General features: G+C 40.9%; 1 protein-coding gene across 2 annotated transcripts in view; it reads right to left on the reverse strand.

Moving 5' to 3' along the window:
* The window catches only part of abca2 (ATP-binding cassette, sub-family A (ABC1), member 2), a 73,759-nt gene that overhangs the window by 3,080 nt on the left and 50,998 nt on the right, over positions 1-19,681 (reverse strand). Inside the window, exons 23-44 of one of the 2 annotated variants that reach the window (XM_020641138.3) lie at positions 19,191-19,387; positions 18,448-18,621; positions 17,814-18,010; positions 16,717-16,837; positions 16,229-16,513; positions 14,528-14,746; positions 11,916-12,018; positions 10,979-11,304; positions 9,754-9,967; positions 9,354-9,459; positions 9,159-9,270; positions 9,004-9,064; positions 8,035-8,209; positions 7,822-7,937; positions 7,232-7,379; positions 6,855-6,978; positions 5,384-5,516; positions 4,491-4,611; positions 3,706-3,884; positions 2,290-2,431; positions 1,059-1,193; positions 37-140 (exon numbers count right to left, since the gene is read on the reverse strand). In XM_020641138.3, coding sequence (XP_020496794.2) covers positions 37-140; positions 1,059-1,193; positions 2,290-2,431; positions 3,706-3,884; positions 4,491-4,611; positions 5,384-5,516; positions 6,855-6,978; positions 7,232-7,379; positions 7,822-7,937; positions 8,035-8,209; positions 9,004-9,064; positions 9,159-9,270; positions 9,354-9,459; positions 9,754-9,967; positions 10,979-11,304; positions 11,916-12,018; positions 14,528-14,746; positions 16,229-16,513; positions 16,717-16,837; positions 17,814-18,010; positions 18,448-18,621; positions 19,191-19,387 — 3,492 coding nt within the window. Of the gene's footprint in view, positions 1-36; positions 141-1,058; positions 1,194-2,289; positions 2,432-3,705; positions 3,885-4,490; positions 4,612-5,383; positions 5,517-6,854; positions 6,979-7,231; positions 7,380-7,821; positions 7,938-8,034; positions 8,210-9,003; positions 9,065-9,158; positions 9,271-9,353; positions 9,460-9,753; positions 9,968-10,978; positions 11,305-11,915; positions 12,019-14,527; positions 14,747-16,228; positions 16,514-16,662; positions 16,838-17,813; positions 18,011-18,447; positions 18,622-19,190; positions 19,388-19,681 lie in introns of both variants that reach the window. The other variant, XM_065963377.1, reaches the window with a different exon arrangement.

Genomic DNA, 19,681 nt, shown 5'->3' on the forward strand with positions numbered 1-19,681 from the left:
CTTCTCTGTGTGTGTGTGTGGACTGAGGTGTCTCACCTGTGTGATGTCAGCACTACAGAGCGTCCTGTCTTGATGATGTCGAGGATTAAATTCCAAAGGAATCTGCGAGCCTTTGGGTCCATCCCAGTGGTGGGCTCATCCTGGAGAACATAACAAAAAGAACACTTCAAAGTCAAAATAAAAGTTACATATACCCCAACAGGTATAAGCAGTTTCTGATTAACAGAAGCTCAGTGTAAGATCAAGCAAGAAATCTGGTTATATTCTCTCCCATAATTCATTCAATTTTCTTCATTCAACTTGGCCACTCCCTCTCTACCACTCCCTCAGTCTCCCTGCTCTGGTGATCAGCTGGTTATGGGCGTTTACTCTTTAAGTAATCAACCAACCAGATTCTGCCACAACCTCTCTCAACCAATCATCCTGCTGCGGTCAAATCTCTCCCTGTATTCTCTCTCTTCCACAGTCAGTCTGTCATTTCAGTGCGATCGCTGCGACCCTCCTCCGCCCCAGTCACCTCCAGTCCAGCTCAGCAGAGTTCAGATACAGCCTCAGAAACCAACTCCTCATCACATCCTGCACTCTCCTATCATCACCACCAGGGTCTACACTAGCCTGCTGAATGCATGAAGTCATCATGATAGAGTCTCATCGCCAAAGACATTGTATAATCTTCTCCTAAACTGTTAAATCAATAAATGTAAACTCTGACTTAAGTCTCTCCTGATTGAATATGTAAAGAAGAAGCCATACATAAAATAAACGATTGATATATAAGAAAAGAACAGCTGGAGGACCAAACATTTGAAGTATTTCTCATTCTACATAGTTTTGGAAGAGAGAGCTTTATATCAGAGAGCAAAAGAAGGACATCATCAGCGTATAAGGATGTATGGAGCTGGGTGGATGGTATTTTTAATGATGTGATATTCTTACACTCTGTTCCAACGGCTTCAGTAATATAATATTTTAAATAAATAATTTAACATACATGTTGTTTCTAATAAAGACCGATGCAGCACATCCATCCAACATGCATACCTGTACAATCTTCTTACCAGGAAGATGAGTGAGGGGTATCCGATCAGAGCGATGGCTGTGGACAGCTTACGCTTGTTTCCTCCGCTGTACGTCCCGGCAGGTTTGTCTGCGTACTTTGACAGCTCCAGCTTTTCTAACGCCCACTGCACCACCTGGAGGAGGGTGGAGGTCAGTCAGTGTGACGGTTTGATGGAGATGTACTGTATAAGTTTATTAAGGTGTAGAGGAGACTGAGGTGAAGATGTTTCAAACCCGTGTAGAGAGAACATTTCTTCATTGTGAGGTGTCAGTCTTTTACTTTAATGCTTATAACTCGACAACACTAAATGTTTGCAGGTTCCGACATTTATATTTTTGATTATTGTGATGTCACTTTTTGTGGTATTTAGTATTAGTATTTTCAAAAATGTATTAATCTGTGCAATCTAAGCTATAAGCATACAACAAACGATTCTATTTTTAGAAACATTGAAAAAAAATGTTAAAATCTCTGCACACCTGAATATGAGACAGGTGACGGAGGAGGGTGAAACTTAAAAATGATGAGAAAAGCTGCCGCACACTGTGTAACTTTAAACAGATGTATTTATTAAATCACACAACGTTTCAGTGTTACCGACCTTCATCAGATAAAATGAAAGCATCAAAATATTTCCAATCCAGTCCTCTGATTGGTTAATTGAAAATTCAGGCAGTCTCTGTGGTTGTATACAGTATAATACAAACATGGAAATGATGATGCCTTCATACCTGATGAAGGTCAGTTAGACCAAGATGTTGTCTGATTTAATAAATGAATCAGCATAAAGCGAGACAGGGTGCTGCAGTTTTTCCTCATCGTCTATCTAAAAACATTAAAGTTTTTAAAACATTCAAGACATTATTTGATTTTTTCAATACTTTTATCAGCAGACGGCAAATGTATTTTAATAGTATTGATTTGTTATAGAAATACAATGCTATATAAGTCTTGGTGCTTAAAGTAATGTGAAATATTATAAAATAATATGAAATCAAATGTATGAAACTAAAAATGAAACTAAAAATCTATACAAACTTAAGTTATGCTCGACCTACTACAGATTTTAATTCCATGATCATTTAAAAACAGATGTCTTCCCTGGTTGCTTCCCAGTTTTGGGTTTTGCATTCGTATGTGATGTTGAAGTTTATGGGCTCGGCCATGTAATTGTTAAACACAGCGATGTGTGTTTATGTGTGTTTTTAATGTACGTGTGAGGGACTGACCCTATCCTGGTCCTTCCAGGGAATCCCACGGAGGCGAGTGTAGAGCTCCAGGTGTTCTCTGGCTGTCAGGTCGTCAAACAGAGCGTCAAACTGTGGACAGTAACCGATACTCTGCTGCACACGAAGCAGGTCCTTCAGGATACTGACACACACACACACACACACACACACACACACACACACACACACACACACACACACACACACACACACACACACACACACACACACACACACACACACACACACACACACACACACCAACAGATATTAAGCTATTCTTTTGAATTCCACATATGCCGATGACTTTGAGGGATGCTTTGAAGACATCCACTCTTCTGCTGTCAGTCTGTCCAGCAGATATTTGCAGGTTTTCTTCCAAATTCAGTCACAAGAGCATTAGGTTCAGAGATGCAGAAAGGCATTGTCATGGTAAAACACAAATTGTTGATACATAAATGTAAGTATACTCAGTGAATTAGTGAATTCACTTAATTGGATTGCTCCTGCGTATAGCACCATGGATTGCATATTAAATGTATCTCTCTGCTCTGTCAAGGTGCAACTCACAAAGCATCTAGTGATAATGACATTTAATTGTTTCATATTGATATTCATTGTTCTGCGTCTGGATGCGGAGAGAAACTGACCCAAGTTTCATTATTTATAACAAACCTCTATAAAACTAGAAATAAAGGACAACTTGAAAAATACACCCACGTCCCAAAGCCATCTCTACACATGCTACATGTGCAGGGTTGAGCCTTGGGCATCCCCAGACTGATTACGAATGTTAATATAATAGTCATAATAATGTCAAAGTAATATTAACAGACATGCTTTGTAAAGATATTTTTGGGCATTTTTGCTTCCATTGGATAGGACAGCTGAAGACAGACAGGAAATGTTGGGAGAAGAGAGAGGGGGACAACATACAGCAAAGGGCCGTGGTCGGAATCAAAACCCATAGCAGCTGTGACAAGGACCACAGCCTCTGCACACTGGGGCACGCAACATAAACACAGATCATTTATTTGGGGTCATAAAAAGTTGGAAATGTTTTTTTGACCACTGCAGAGCTTGTGCGTGACTTATCTTATAAATACTGCATCGCAGTAACCACCAACTCTGTCCTGATTGTACATTTTTCACTCTATCTGCATTTACAGTAGCTGTTAGCGCCGGTGGTAACAGATTAAATCCTCTTTCCAATGAGGGTCATTTGTATAAAAGGAGGCTGACTAATTTAAATAGGCACTAAAAGCAAAAATGAATCAGGCCCTGTTGGAAATACGTTTAATGAGACCCTTTGAAAACCTTTTCATGATTTCAGGCAACCATTGCATTAATGTGACGTCTGTGTTTGCTGTAAAAAAAAAGAATACTGAATGTTTTCTCATGTTTTCTGGTCCTGACCTGTTTCCGTTAATGAAGGCCTCTCCTCCGGTCGTGCACTCGTCACCAGTCAGCATCTTAAAGGTGGTGGTCTTCCCGGCTCCATTCACTCCCAGAAGACCAAAACACTCGCCGGGCCGGACCCCCAGACAGAGTCGGTCCACAGCCAGGATCCGACCCATCTTCCTGGATTTATACACCTGATGGACATGCACAGATGAACATGAGCGGGACAAAGCAGAGTCCAAGAAGTGTACGCTAATTAACTATCAATCTTTAATGTGTACTGATCTTTTTAACATGCTGTAGTTAACAAGGTTGTCAAAATGTTAAATACTGTGATCATTTTCTGATATGAAAATGCACATATTTCACAAGACAGGTGCAAAGGAGAGGATCGAGTCATCAAAAAATGTCAGGCAAAGACCTGCACACTGTATATGTATATTCACAAAAACATTGGCTCATTTTTTTCCGTATCTTTCACTCTCGGAACGTGCTTTGACGATGTTTCTGTACAATTTAGACAGGATGCACTTTTTGATTCTAAAAAACAAGAAATGACACACACACAGACGCACTTATATACTGTATATATGTTTATATACACACAATATTGGGGGTCTAGGACTCAATATTGTTTTTACTAGAATCGTATGAAAGTCTTGTATTGTGGAAACCCTATCATGCATAAAATTATTCATTGTTGTTTAAGTAAAATAGGTTTTTGTGTCCAAATTGGCCCTAATTTGAAAAAATCTGTCTCCTCAAGATGTTCTAGACACCAATGAGGGGACGTTTTAAACCTTCGTCAGGTTTTCGATTTTCAGCATGTCGTTTTCAGCGTCTCCTCGCAGGACTCTGTGTCTCTCACAGGCCACGTCTACGTCATCATCGTCTATAGGCTGGCAGCTGACCGGCACCCTCCTGAACAAACACACACACATTAAAATTAAATTAAAAAATACAATAAAATCAGAGCTCGGAATAAGAGTGTGGATCATAGTGGATAATTGCATTTATACATACACTGTATTCAACTTAAAAAGGAAAAACAAAAATCTGTCAACAAAAAGATGTCTAGCCTGCACTCAATTAAAAAAAAAAAGGTAGTCAGTGTCCTTTCTTCTGAGGACTTAAAGTGTTAAAAAGCTCTTAATTTTGGAAATTTTTCCCGGAAAGTTTATCAGAGCAGAAATCTGTTTTCCTTCCTTCTGCCTTACGGGAATACATTCAAAATGTTAAAAATACATTAAAATATCAAAGAAATCTCCCCTTCTGATTTACGGTTCAATATACTTTTTTCATTTTCGTTATACTCGGCAAAAAAACTGAAATCTTGACTTTATTCTCTTGATTTAAAACTTTATTACTATATAAAAATGTATTCACAATGTTTTAAAAATTATTTCAACTTGCTTCTGACTTTATTCTCAACATCTTTACTTCAGTCTCAAAATGTTTAATAGAAAAAAAAACTTAAATAAATCTCCAATCACTGATCCTCAAATCACTTAAAGTTGCACTGCATGCATACACTGAATGTTTCTGTACCTGCTACTTTGAGTGGTGAAGCTTGTATTCATACCTAGATGCTTCTCTGTGAGCCACAAATTTGAATCTCAAATATCAGTTCTAAATAGAAGGTCTGTCTTCAAATCTGAAGCAGTGACAGTTTAACCTGACACCTCACACTCACGGAGGTTTCCTTAGGAAGTTGTACTGGCAGAGGATGGTGATGAGGAAGCCGACGAACCCTTCAATTGTCATGGCAACAAGTCCTCGGGTCACAATGTCCCACTCGAACGGAGACTTCATCTTGTCAAACTGACCTGAAAACACACATTGAAAACAGCTTTCTTAGTTCACTCTGCAGCTCATCAATTTTTCGTAATGTTTTAACTTAACCTCTGTATAGTCCTACTGAAATCAAATTTCTCTTAAAAGGGAGAGCTGGCCAATTATAGCAGCAACTCACAGTTTCAAAAACAATCAAACTCATACAGTAAATTAAAAAACCTTAAAATAATCAGCTCAAACATTTGCATTCAGAAAGCCTGGATTCAAGACTTTTCACTTCTAAATTAAAAACATTCAGGGTAACCTAGTTTTGTAGTCTAAAATCAGACTGCAGATTGTTTCAAGCCAAAGGAAACCTCTGTCTTTCCCAACTCAGTTAGGACTGTGTGGACGACAGATTGGCTTTGTAAATGGAGCTATACAAATGACCAAGCCAGCATGAACTTAAAGTAGTCCAGTTGACATTAGAGTAAAAGGTACAATGATGAGTAAGAGAGCCACAGTCTGTGATGAATCTCAGTGCATCATGATACACACCGTCCCACATATTAGGACTTTAAGTAGTACATTAGTGTTCATGTATAATACATCACCATAATACAGCACAGGTCAAAAGGCAGCCTCCACCAGTATCTTTTAAATGTAAAAGGAGAAACAGGGCTTGTTTCTGCAGTACAAACTAAGTAAAACCTTCAGCTCTTTAGCCATAGACTTAATATCCTCCCTGAAAAGTTGTCATCAAGTAAAAACCCAAAGTATTTAAAAGATAACTAATTTTCTTGCCCATCTTTCCTAACAATTTTCTCAGACAAGTTTGGTTTTATCTGCATTTTGTACAAGTTTCAGTTGATAAAGCTGATCTAGTACCACGGTAAATCAAATGCAAGCTGAACATTTGCAAAACGCTTGTGCAGGTGTAAGTGCTTAAGCAGTAAATGACAGTATCATCAACATAAAAAGAGGAATTTGGAATACTTTTTCCAAGGCAACCAATTTAGATAGTGAATAATCGTGGGCCCAGTACCAAACCTTGAGGTACCCCCTATGGATTTGTAGAATATCTGAGGTAACAACTTTTAACTTAATAGCCTGGGTTCTAGCAGTAAGATAGTTGGCAAACCATCCAAACACAACCCTCTTAAAACCAAGAAGTCAAGTAAGATGCAGATATCAACAGTATCAAAGGCCTGGGAGAAGTTTAAAGAAAAGAGACAGACAACGTTACATACTGTCTAATGTTTTATGTGCATATCACAGCCTTGTTCATTTACTTCACTCTTCATGGAGCCTCATTATTGTCCAATAATATTACACACATGAATTAGATCTAGGGTGTTTTTTCATTACCACTAACACACACACGAACATACCGATTTTAGCATAGTATTCGTTGATGTACTCGTTGTAGGCCATCTCCATCAGGCCGTGACCCAGGTTGTAGTTGGGGAAGATGAGGAAGCAGGACTTCAGGTAACTGTTGACTTTCTTCAGATCCTGGAGAAGAAAACAGTCCAGAAATAATACAGAAATATTAAAAATAAATAAAGGGAAGCAATTGAGAGCTTATCTATTGAGGAAGGTTCATTTGTTCAAGTCTTATTTATTTATCCCCTAAATATGTGGACAATATGAAGCAACATCTAATCTATTATTTTCTAAAGCATTAAATAAATATATTACGTTTAAGGTCAAACCCTCAGAATATGTCGAGCAGTATCTGATGTTAAGATAAGGATTTCAAAGAAACCTTATCATGTTCGAAGAGCTGCAGGAGGAAGGTGGCGACAGTCGCAGTGATGCCGATGAAGAGGTTGATGACGATGAGGAACACGTAAGCTGTACTGGGGACCTCGAACCAGAAGGATGCTGGGTACATGATGGGAGTGATGGACCACCTGGAAGAAGAAACTCATCAGCAACAGCAATAAAGGACTTCTAAAGAATCAGGATCGTAGAGAACCTTCACCGCACAGCATTAAATAACATTGAACTGTGTTTTGTGATGCTTTTTGGACTCTCAAAAACACTGGGCTGATTTTTATTTGATGGCTTAAATGCAAAGTATTTGTGTCTTTAAGTGATCTCTGCAAATTTAAACTCCTTTCATTTGGCTGCACTAATGTGCCTTCATGTTGGATGTAACAGGGACACCCTGTTCATACATCATACAAATGTAAATACACACAGTTTTTATGCTTTTACAGAGACTATTTTTATTGGAAAGTAGTTAATTGATATTTTAAGATGAAGGCAGACCAACAGAGCACAGTGGCTGATAAGCAAAAAGCCAAAATGTGTATATATGTGTGTGTTTGTGTGAGCAGCAGGATGTCTCACCCATAGAGCAGAAAGAGGGAGAGGACGGCAGGGAAGTTGGTGGGGGAGGTGTAGGCCGGCAGGTCGAACACAAACAGAATAATGACACAGCAAGTGGCAGGTACCAGGTAGTTCAGCTGAGGAGAGAAGAGGAGAAAACATGTTCACACCTGGACAAACTGTGCAGTATCTACACACGCACTCACAAATGCACACACTCATTGTCCTCCTCACCATGTCCCAGATATAGTTAGCCAGCCAGTAGATGACGGGGTCACAGCCACTTACAAACTGCAGGTGTTTGGCTTTTGTCGATTTCTCTGCAACGAGGAAAACCACAAAACTGGCCGGGACAAAGGACATGGCAACAATGATGAAGATTGCGATCACCACATCTGTGCCCTGCAGCCTGCAGACACAGCAGAGGGGACAAATTAACCCATGTGACATATCATACTTGGAGAGCTGCAAAAGAAATTAGACTTCTTATTAAGATGTCATTTCTTCGACCAGAATTACCCTGACGGCAAAAGTGACCAAAGCCTTTGCACATATGTGACTAAGATTATAATTTTTTATGACTGAACAGCACCAGTGGAATCGGATCTTTTCAAATTGGATTCAGGCCACATTCATATGTGGTCTTCAATCTAATTTCAGGTCGGATCTATGCAATGTAATCTCAGTCTGAAAAGTCAGGTCAGAATGTAAATCTTTACATACGCGCTCCAACTTTTTGTGTGTTCATAAATTAAAAATAATTATTAAGTATAAAACTAAGTTATATATTTTGAAAATACAAGAACCGGACATGTCTTTCACCAAAACTTACAAAAGTTCTTAATACACAAGAAAAACGCTAGAAGTTATAATTATGAGCAGAGGGTTATGAAAGATTTGGTTTGCAACAGAAAAACAGTATTTCCATTAATACTTTTTCTTTTTTTGATCTATTCTTTTGAGTATCTTTAAATGCTTATGGAAGTTTTGAATGTTATGCCCAAAGATGTTTGATTGTAGATTAATTTAAACAGGGCACACAAGCAATGATCCTGAGACAAGAGGACATATGTACTGACATCAACAAATGTATGATAGGAAGCCTGAGATTTCTGTTGCAAAAAGATCGACAGCTCTAGCTTTTTAGATTTAGTTGACAGGTTTTTGTTCTAATATCAGAGCTAGGGTTAGGGTTACACTTACAAGTAGTCCAATGACAGGCTGGCACTGGTTCGGTTCATTGGATGGTTTGTCAGAGTGATACCTGTAAAAAAAAAACAACAACACACACTCATTCGTCAGCTCTGTGTGTTTGACATTCAACAAATGTGTATCAATGTTGTAACTTCTGTTTTTACCGTAGGCCGCAGGGTTTCCTTTGGAGGCTGGCAGGTTGGCACGCAGGATGGCGTTGTTGAGCACGTTCAGATACGTTGGCATGCTGTGGTAACCTTTGTTGTTGTACAGAACCTGCACACGAGCAGTGGTACCGTCAGTGATGAGTTAATACTGTATCTGTGAACTTTGAGTCTAGTCCAGAGTTCACATCTTACCTGAGCTGATCGGCGAACTGCTATCTTTCTAACCATTGGTGGTATGTTGCTCCCAAAGGATGCTGGGATTGATTTCTGGATGTTCCCCACTGTTAAACCACCGTACCTATACAGAACATACAGAAACAATCAGTTAAAGCTTTGTTTTCTTTCTCTTTGACAAGCTTAAACAGACCAGAGAGACCAGAGACCTATGCACATTTAAATCCACTATTTGACAGCTGCTTTGACCTGATTTTCACAACAATTTGAATTAATGTTTACATTTGTATAAATATTTTTTTTTACTTTACTGAGACCCATTTCAAAAAGGTGAAATGACACTCATCCCTACGAGGTGCTCCCCACTTATATTTTTCTTTTTAAAACCGATTTTATCTTCGGGAAAAAAAGGTCTTACCTGTGCAGGCGCAGTCTGTCAGACGTGAAGAGCAGGTACTCAGACACGTTCCGCCCTGTTATGTCCACCAGGATGTCACCTGTTACCACCTTCATGAGGGAGGGCCGCCCTCCTACCCCACTTGGGCAGGAGAAGCCCGTCCCCTGCATGGAGCAGGTACAACGCACCGGCTCATGGATGGCCAGGGGGAGGGTGGGGGGAGACGTCACAGGCTCTGAGAAAACATGAAGCAGGTGGATTTTATTTAAAAGTGCTACACCCTCTTGTATGCTCACTACCTTAAAAAAACACTGAAAACATGAACAGTCTTCTCCTCTGAGCTTCTTTTAGTACAACGCTAAACAAGACTTTTTTAAGGTTGCCGTGGTAGCAACTGGTATTCCCAGGTAGCCCTAACTCCTCCCCTGCTTTCTGGTATCTAAATATTGAAGGACCATCATTTACTAAATAAACATCATCCATCCATCCATCCATTATCTTTACCGCATTTTCCCGTTTTGTGTCGCGGGAGGCTGGAGCCAATCTCAGCTGTCATTGGGCGAGAGGTGGGGTACACGCTGGACTGTCCACCAGTCAATCACAGAGCTGACATGTAGAGACAGACAACCAGACACTCTCACATTCACACCTACGGGCAATTTAGAGTCACCAGGTAACCTAACGAGCATGTGTTTGGACAGTGGAGGAAGCTGGAATACCCGGAGGGAACCCACACATGTTCTGGGAGAACATGCAAACTCCATACAGAGAGGCTCCTGTCCGACATGGATTTGAACTAGGAACCTCCTCCCAGTGAGGCCACAGTGCTAACCACTACACCACCTTGCAGCTTTAAATAAACATCATGCTGCATAAAAAAAACCCATAAAACTAAAGATTGAGACCATTAACTCATTAGGAAAATGTTTAGGTAATTAATCAGCTGAGAAGAAGGACCATTCTATCATAGACATCTGTACAATCAGACCAGTGGCGTCGCCCCCTGCTGGACATTCCACAGAATGCACATTACTTGTGGTCCACTTCTGATAAATGTTGTTCAGCTTCACAGGATTTGATCTTTATTCTGACCCAGACTGGAGGGTTACACTGAAGATGGTATCAATTTTTTTCATATACTGGGATGAAATACAGTATATATTTTGTTTAAATATCTTTGCTGGAGATATTTAAGCATTACATTTGTAAGATAAATCTGATACTACAAACAAAGAGATGGACTCACCATGAACTGTGGTGGGAGGGGCGACTGTGAAGTTCCACAGTCCGTCCTCAAAGCGGGGGTCCGGGTCGTCTGAAGGAGCCGGTGAGGGGGGAGGGGGCACAAAGTTGGAGAGAGGGACCCCTTGGGTGAAGGAATCCAGACACATGGAGTCGAAGTAGCGGGCGGCCAGGGTCTTGGAGTTGTTGGCGCTGGGGTTGAGAGTCTGGGCCAGCTGATCCAGGGTGCTGTTGAAGGGGGTTTTGAGGACACAAGTGGACCCCACACCCGAGGGCAGACGGAGGGTGTTGATGATCTTCTGTGGGTTGGCGTCCGGAGACAGCTTACTCCTAAAATGAAAGGTGTCACAATTAGATCCTGCACGTGTTATTGACAAGAGGAAAGACATTTAAAATCAATTTTAAGTGTAACTTTTACATTTATAAAGTTGAATCAATCATATTTGATACACAGTTTTAGGATACCAGTGCACAGCTCATCCACCAGGGGCAGAAAGCATGTACCAGAACCCTTTATACACACATCTAAAATTACCATAATCAATCAGTGTCACAAATCAGATTTATCAGGAATATTTTCACCAATTATATTTGGTTATTTTATAGTCAAATATTGTTGAAGATGTGTGTATCAAATTTTATACATCAGATATTTAAGGAGATTTTTTTCTAACATCACTTCTTTCACTTTCTATTTTATGCATTACATAAAACAATATTTTGATATATTTAGAATGGGAAACTGGTATATTTGTGACTTATATTGTGTTGTGTTGTTTTTTGGCTTTGTATGCCTTTTTAAATCAGGGAGAGAGAGAGTGGGGAATGACATGCGGGAAAGCAGCCACAGGTCGGACCCTAACACAGCCTGCCCACTTCAAAGACCCTATCTCCAGCCACATCACTGTCCATCACAGAGGGAGAAGAATCACTCGTCTTACCTGTACTGGGGTCTGTCTTCATTGGCGTACGGGATAAAGTTGCCTCTGGGTTGTGTGTAGTTGTGATACTGAGAGGGGGACAAGATCAGGGGGGGCAGATCTCCTGGAAAACCAACAAAGTTCATCATCCAGTTAGAGGTCTGTTTTCAAAACTGTGTAAAGCATTGATATTTTCTTTGTCACTGTGTTTTTTATTATATTTCCTGTGATACTTTGATCAATCAAAGCTGCAGTAGTCTACCCTGAAGTATGACTGAAACACCTCATACCCACCCTGCTCAGGCTTTTTTGTTAAAGGTCATATATCATCCTACTTTTCAAGCAATTGTCTCAGAAAACCCCAAAGCATGAGTTTCTTACTCAAAATCCACTCTGATCCTGTATTTAATCATGCCTATAAACCCCTCTATTTCAGCCCTGATCAGAACAGGCTGTTTCTGTGTCTGTACCTTTAAATGTAAATGAGCGGTGTCTGACCATGCCCCTCTGAAAGGGCCTGGGTGGCTTGGGCTTTCTCGCTCCATGTCCTATTGTTTACGGTGAGAAGACAGACTCAGGGCAGAACAAACACCTAGCTGTAGGAGTGTCACCCACCTGGGGGAGGGGTTATTGCCCTTTGTGATGTCACAAACAGCAGGCAAAAGATGCAGAGAATGGACTTTTCTCATAATTGGGGGCTTTGTGGACAAACTAGGGACACATATTAGTGTTAGAAAAACAGGTCAGGTGTATTTTGCATAATATGTGACCTTTAAGTAAAGTCTCTGAATACCTTTTTCACCTCGTTAATTAATATATTTTCAAAGCAAAGCAAAGTTCCTTTCACAGAGGAAAATGAGACAACCTGCTTAAAGTGATGCCAATACTCTCAGTTTAAATTCAAATGCAGTGAAAAGTGTGAAAGCTTTAAAAAGAAACACATCATCAACCAGAATTTCAACCCGATACTGCCACAAGCAAAAAAAAAAGAGAGATCTCTGGAGAGAGAGCTGCACTACATAAAATCTTCCACAATGATGTTCTAATGAAGAGATTAACACCCTCACACTTTCACACAACCACTGCAGGAAGCAGAAGGACTTTGTTTGTTGTTCGTATTTCCTGGCGAGATTCGTCATCCTCATGGTGAGTATCCTCTCTGCTCTGCCCTATGGCTCACTCCTGCAGCGCTCATACAGCCATGACACATGGCTCAGTCAGCACATAACGACACTTTGTACCCACACTCAGGTGCCTCTTTCAGACCCACATGCCACCCTGAAGCATCTGAGGAGAGAGACAGATGTGTCATCTGGTCCCTACGTTTTCTTTTCTTTTGACTGACAGACTGCTGGATGAGGAGACACACCCAGAATTAAGTCAGCAAAAGAAGAACATTTGAAAATTCAGGCAGAAGAAAGACTCTACAGATATAGACCCGCTTTCAAAGTTCTACTCGACCTTAAGTTTTGATTATGAAGTAATATTTTACTATTAAAACTTTTAAAACTATCTTTGTATGTTTTCAGAGACATTTTCATATCAAGCACTGTCTGCCTTTTTTTTCTGTTTGATTAAAGGAGGGATTGTGATTCACACACACAAAGAATGGATTGCAGCTGATCGCAGCTCTAATGATATTCAGGCACAAACATGCCCAAAATGTTGTCCTCCTCTGTGTAGCCGTTTTGTGTCTGAATGTGGAGAAAAGCTTTTTACACCTTTACTCTGCATGGAGCTGCACTCTCAGGCAGACAGAGCTAATTTCTGTCTGTTTTTTGTAGGGATGTAAAGATTAATCGTGATGCAGTTAAAAATCGATTCAAAGGTTCACATCGGTACTCTGAAAAATGAATCGCAGTAATATCGTGAGTGCAGCAGCTGTAGAGCAGAGGCGGTTGGTTGTAAGCAGGCGTTATTACGGCAGCTGCGGAGGCAAAACCACACTGACAGGTGGGTTTGCAGCCCTGCTCGCCCAAACAAGTTCAAGAGCCAAAAGATTAAGAGCTGCATTGTTTCTGATTGTTTTCATGAAAAAGTTAAAGGAATCCTTGTCAGTCATCTCATAATTTTTCTACAGTCTCATTTTGTAAAATAAATTGTGAGAGAATCGTATCGTCAATCCAGAATCGTGAATCGTATCATGAGTTGAGTGAATCCTTACATCCCTACTTTTTTGGGAGGCCAGGCTCAAAAAATGTGATTTGAGTTTCACTGTTAAAAGAAAAATTTCCTCCCTGAATGGAGCAAGAACAGACCACTCGAACAACAACACTCAGATACTCATCATGCGTCACGGCTCAAAACCATCTCCACACATGTGGATGAAGTGTCGGGCTGCTGACAGCCCTGGACTGATTAAACCCCTGAATATATTAATAATAGTCTTGATTACAGACTTTATCTACAGATGAATTATCATGAAGTCATACAGGCGCGGAAGTGTTTTCCTGATCCCTGGAAATTTTGCACCTGACATCACAAATATGTCAGGTGCAAAATCAGGCGCAGTTACCACCAACTCTCAACAGACAGGAATTTATTTTGCACTAGTGTTATATTAAAGTAAGAATTTCTGTTCCTGTGCCAGCCCAAGTTTAACCATTAAAAAAAAAAAAAAAAAAAACTCTCACCAATCTCAGGCACAGACAGAGCCACGGTCATGGCCACGCAGACGAAGAAGGCAGGCAGGAGGATCTGAGAGAACAGGCCTTTAGTGTTCCTCTTGGCGCAGTGGAACCGCTTCACGATGAGGCCGTGGAACTGACTCAGCTTTAACCACCAACCCTCCAGTTTGAAGCTGCCCTGCCCCTCAAGGATCTCCGGCTCCACGGACGATGGGTTCTCTGCATCTGCAGAATTTAGAAGAGATATAGAAGAGCATTAAATGTATGTCCCATTTAAGGTCAAACCCCTCTGTCTTCTCACAGTCTATAATGTGAAAGAAATAGGGGATGGATGATATGAATCGATGCAGTGTCGTCACTCTTAAAGTTTGAATGTGAAGACTGGATGGGGAGGGGACTCTTTTCCAGGTAAATGTGCAGCTGAGTCTTTACAGATGTGATTCAACACTCACCATTTATAACAAAGCTGTCTCCCTGTAACGGGTCAGCGTGAGCAGCTTATCCAGATAAAAATAACGCCTGTACTCATCCTGTGCAACAACCTCAGATTGTCACAACACATGTCTGTGTGTGCGTATGTGCTGGAGTGAGCCAGTGGCAGCCTTACTGATTCTAATTATAATGTAATATTTACAGACTTGATCATGATTCTCAGTAAAATGGCGAAACTTTCACACACATAACAGCACTGGAGCACAGGGACGCTGTTAGCTCTGCAGCACAGTCATGAGTGCATTTAGACTTTAGTTGAGCTTTTTGAATAGGTGGATTTCCATTGTCTCACATGCACAGGTTTAGCAGCTGCAACAGCCACATAATCTTTTTTTGGGAATCTCAAAATGAGCCCTGAGCTTTCATCACCACAAGGTTTTCAGAGAGAGCTGAATTATTCACAGAGGCATCCTCTTCTCCAAAGCAAACACACCCGCTGCTTAACAAAGCACTTTCACATTGAAAATGAGTTTTTCTCTGACGCTAGTTTTTTTTAATGGACACAAATTGCCAGGAGGAGCTGAGAGTTGAGATTCTTCAAACTTCATGGAAGCTCTTTTCTCTGATTAAAATCCAGATGTCTGATGACTAAAAGTCCACATCAAGTGAAATGATCCAGTTGAAGAGAAAATCAATGATGACATGACTTTTATTAGAAGAATGTTGTGAGCTGGGATCGTTTTTTATGTCTCTACGGCAGGTAGCCAGCTTTCATGGGAAACATGATTAAAAAAATCAAAAGAGACGCATAGAAGATTAAGTAGTTTGTTGTGACACTAGAAAGGGAATAAGGAAAGAATACTGAAAGCTAAAAGAGATTTCTAGGTCAGGTACTACCCTAGAGTACATCTCACTTTTATAGTGGACAACATCAATTCTGCATTCCCTCATCTATGTTTTAAAATGTTTTTTTTATTTCCTGGATTGTTAAAATCGTTGTATTGTGTTGCACTTCAGTATAATGATAATAAAGGTCCATATTTGCAAATGTACTGAGATGGTTTGGACCACTTGTAAATTTAGCATGAACTTTGAAGAATATCAAAAATAATAAACCTGTTTGACTTTTTTATTAATCTGTAATACGAGGCATCTAACAGGCAGATTGTTTGAGTTAAAAAGTTTTTTTTTTTGTAAATGTGATTCATCAGCCAACATCATGATGCTCAGTAAGTGGGATGAGGAATCAGCACATCTGCTATCATGTCGACTTACCCCTCAGGCTGGACGAGTCGGGTTCTTGGCCGTTGTCAAAGAGTGGACAGTAATCTCCATAGAAGTCTGCGTAGAGCCCCCCCTCATCCCCCCGCACTGAACCCACAGACGAGGAGGATTTGAGGGAGGACTGGCTCTGGCTCAGCCTGGAACACATCATCAGATTACTCAGCTCCACCTCCGGCTTATCGCCTTCCACCGCAGGGCCCGTCTCGGTCTGTGGACCCCCCCCTGAACCCACGGACAACTTCCCCACTGAGCTGCCCCCCGGGGACCCCTTCATGTCTGCCCAAAGAGAGAGGGAGAGAGAGAGAGACAGATGGTTATTATCTCAGCCTGGAGCCAAAACAAAAATTCAACCAAATGTCAGAACTTTCACTCTGATGCGGCATATTTTTCAGAAATCTTTTTTTATTGAGAAAGTTTGAACAGACTTCTGAAAAACTCTTTGAGCTTTGTGAACACATAGGAGAAGGATCGGGTCTGACCAGCATCACTGTTCTCCAGAGACTGGTCCTCTTCAGACACTTTGAGGAAGACCTCCTCCAGCGTGGTGTCCATCACCCCAAAGCTGGTCAGAGCCAGGCTGTCCAAGCTCTGCTCCAGAGCCTGCTCGACCACAACACAGGAGAGAGACACATGACTGCACAGTGCTTTAAGGTTGGCAACATTTGTGATAGTTTTTGATCCTGCATGTTTTAATATGATACAGTCTCTGTTTTTTTAATGAAAGATAGAATTGGAAAGTAAGTTTTAACCAACCACTCAAAAAAATTAGCAATGTTATACTTTTGTTGTTACTGCCATCTATGAATATGACAGAAGCTGTTACAGGTCAGTCATTAGACATTTTCACATATGCTCTGCTGAACATTTCCAGAGAATATCAGGACCACTGCCCCAAAAAAATCCTCCTTCTGGGGGAGTCTCCTGAGGCAAGACATTACGTAAAAAGAATGGTGCGGAAGTGACAGACGAAGCAATTAAACAATGTTGTAGTGAGAAAATTCAACATCGAAAAGCTGCTGCAAAATCAGGCATTCAAGGAGGCAACAATCACACAAAAAGACGAATATAATTACTGGCAGAACTGGAACGTATCGTACATAACATGACCATCAATTTATGAAGATTATACAATTTTAATTCTGGAAACTTTTGGATCTAAACTAGAACTATGTTAATTGAACATATTTAAGAAATATTACATAGGCTATTATTTGGGTTGACCTTAAATCAGGTTTTTTAAAATATATTTTGGTTTTTTGCCTTTATTGATAGGACGGCTGAAGAGAGACAGGAAATGTAGGGAGGAGAGATTGGACATGCACCAAAGGGCCAAAGCCGGGAGTGGAACCTGCGGCCGCTGCGTCGAGGACTGGAGCCTGTGTGTATCAGGGGCCAGCTCTACTGACTGAGCTAAACCAGCAACACTTAACCAGGTTTTATAATGTGTGATTAAATGTATGACGTTTGTTTATGGTTGTCTTCAATATGTGCAATCACACTCAAAGATAGTGAATGATCCATATCTTTAACTACAAGACGACCATGAATAAGAAAATAGTTTTTTTTTGTTTCTTACCTGGAACAGCCTCTCGAAGCAGCCCTTCTTCACGGCCTCAGAGGGCAGCACGTAGGACAGCTCAGTGTTGGAGTCGGACACCAGCAGGCAGGACGCCACAAACTGGCGGATAAACTGAGTGACCCGAGCCTCTGAGCAAGGCGACAGAGACGAGGACGGAGACAGAGAGGAGGGAGGCTGCAGCTGGACGCCCTGGCCTGAAGGAAGAGAGGGAAAAGCAATGTCATGATGGGCCGAGGAAAAAATAGAGAGAGAGAGAGAGAGAGAGAGAGAGAGAGAAAGAGAGAGAGGATGTACAACTAAAAGGTTAGAAATCAAAGAAAACAGGAACTCCTCATTACTGAGACTGTGCCTCTCAAAGCTCACTTTTTCTTTTCTTCAGATTTAAAATTCATCTCTGTGATATTAATCACTGAAATACATTTTCGAACTGGCCCCTTGGGGCTTCCGTATCTTTATAATGACATGTAGTGCAGAGAGTCTGTAAATGAAGGGACTGAAATCTGCACCTGATGCACTCTATGATGTCAAATAAACGTCTTACTTTTCATTTTATAGCTCAATATAAGAGAAAACACACACACACACACACACACACACACACACACTCACACACACACACACACACACACACCTCGGCCTTCACTCTGCTTCTTGACCAGCGTCAGTTTGTATCCGTCTCCGTACGTGCTCTTCAGAAAGAGCGGCGAGCCGCAGCACTTGAGTTTCCCGTGTGAGATGATGGCGATTCGATCTCCCAGGAGGTCGGCCTCGTCCATGTGGTGCGTGGACAGCAGGATGGTACGACCTGAGGCAGAGAAAACACACATTTACACACACACGTCTGCAAACAACACATCAGAAACATGACAACAAGAATCTACAACATAAATGTGACAGCTGTGATCGGGTATGATCTCGTTCTTTTCTTCTCTTCTTGTAAGGAAACAAACAATCAACAACTCATGCTCTCTTCCAACAGAGTTGTTTGTCATAAATATTTTTGTTTTTGTCAGGTAAGATCAGTGTAGAAAGTGAGGTTTTTCTATGTCATTTGTTTATATATTCACAGTCAACAAGTGGGCAAAATTGAAGGTAGGAAGAAGTTTTGTTTTGTTTGATTTGGCGCCACCTGGAGCCCTTCCTTTTGTTCCCTGCTGTACATGCCTCCTCTTTGTTGTATGAAGAAAGCTGACACACCTTATGTTCATTAAATTTACAGTTTGTGAACTATAAAGGGCTTTTATTTCAGAGTCCATCAGCTTCATGTTGAATCCCTTTCCCTCTGACCTGCTCTGCGTTGCAACAATTTCACTAAAATCTTTTCTGACAGACTTGGGATTCAAAGTTCTCCTCAGGTTATGGTCTTTTGCTCACCCTGTTTGTACTTGAGGATGAGGTCCCAGATGGCCCTGCGAGCGTAGGGGTCCACGCCGGCCGTAGGTTCGTCCAGGATGACGGCCCGGGAGCCGCCGACGAAGGCGATGGCCACAGAGAGCTTCCTCTTCATCCCACCAGATAAAGTCTGCACCAAACTGTGACGTTTGTTGGATAACTCCAAGTCGACAATCATCCTGGACAAGCACACACACACATCAAAGCAATCAGTCATTTGATACAGCACTTATGTTGCCTGTATCAGTGCCAATGGCTACAGTTATACAGTAGCTAATGCACTAAATGTAGAATCCACTGGAATTGCTGCTTATGGTTGATAATAAGCAGCAAGTATGCTACTAATTAGCATGCTAATTAGAAACTAGTTAATGGTTAATAATGTGACCTTGATTAAAAGTGTTACCGTTGTTTTATACCTGATAAGGGCAGAGATGTATCCCTATCCTTGTGTTTCGTTGATGTTACTTTTT

Source organism: Labrus bergylta, chromosome 2, assembly GCF_963930695.1.
Source record: "Labrus bergylta chromosome 2, fLabBer1.1, whole genome shotgun sequence".
NCBI classification, from domain to species: domain Eukaryota; kingdom Metazoa; phylum Chordata; class Actinopteri; order Labriformes; family Labridae; genus Labrus; species Labrus bergylta.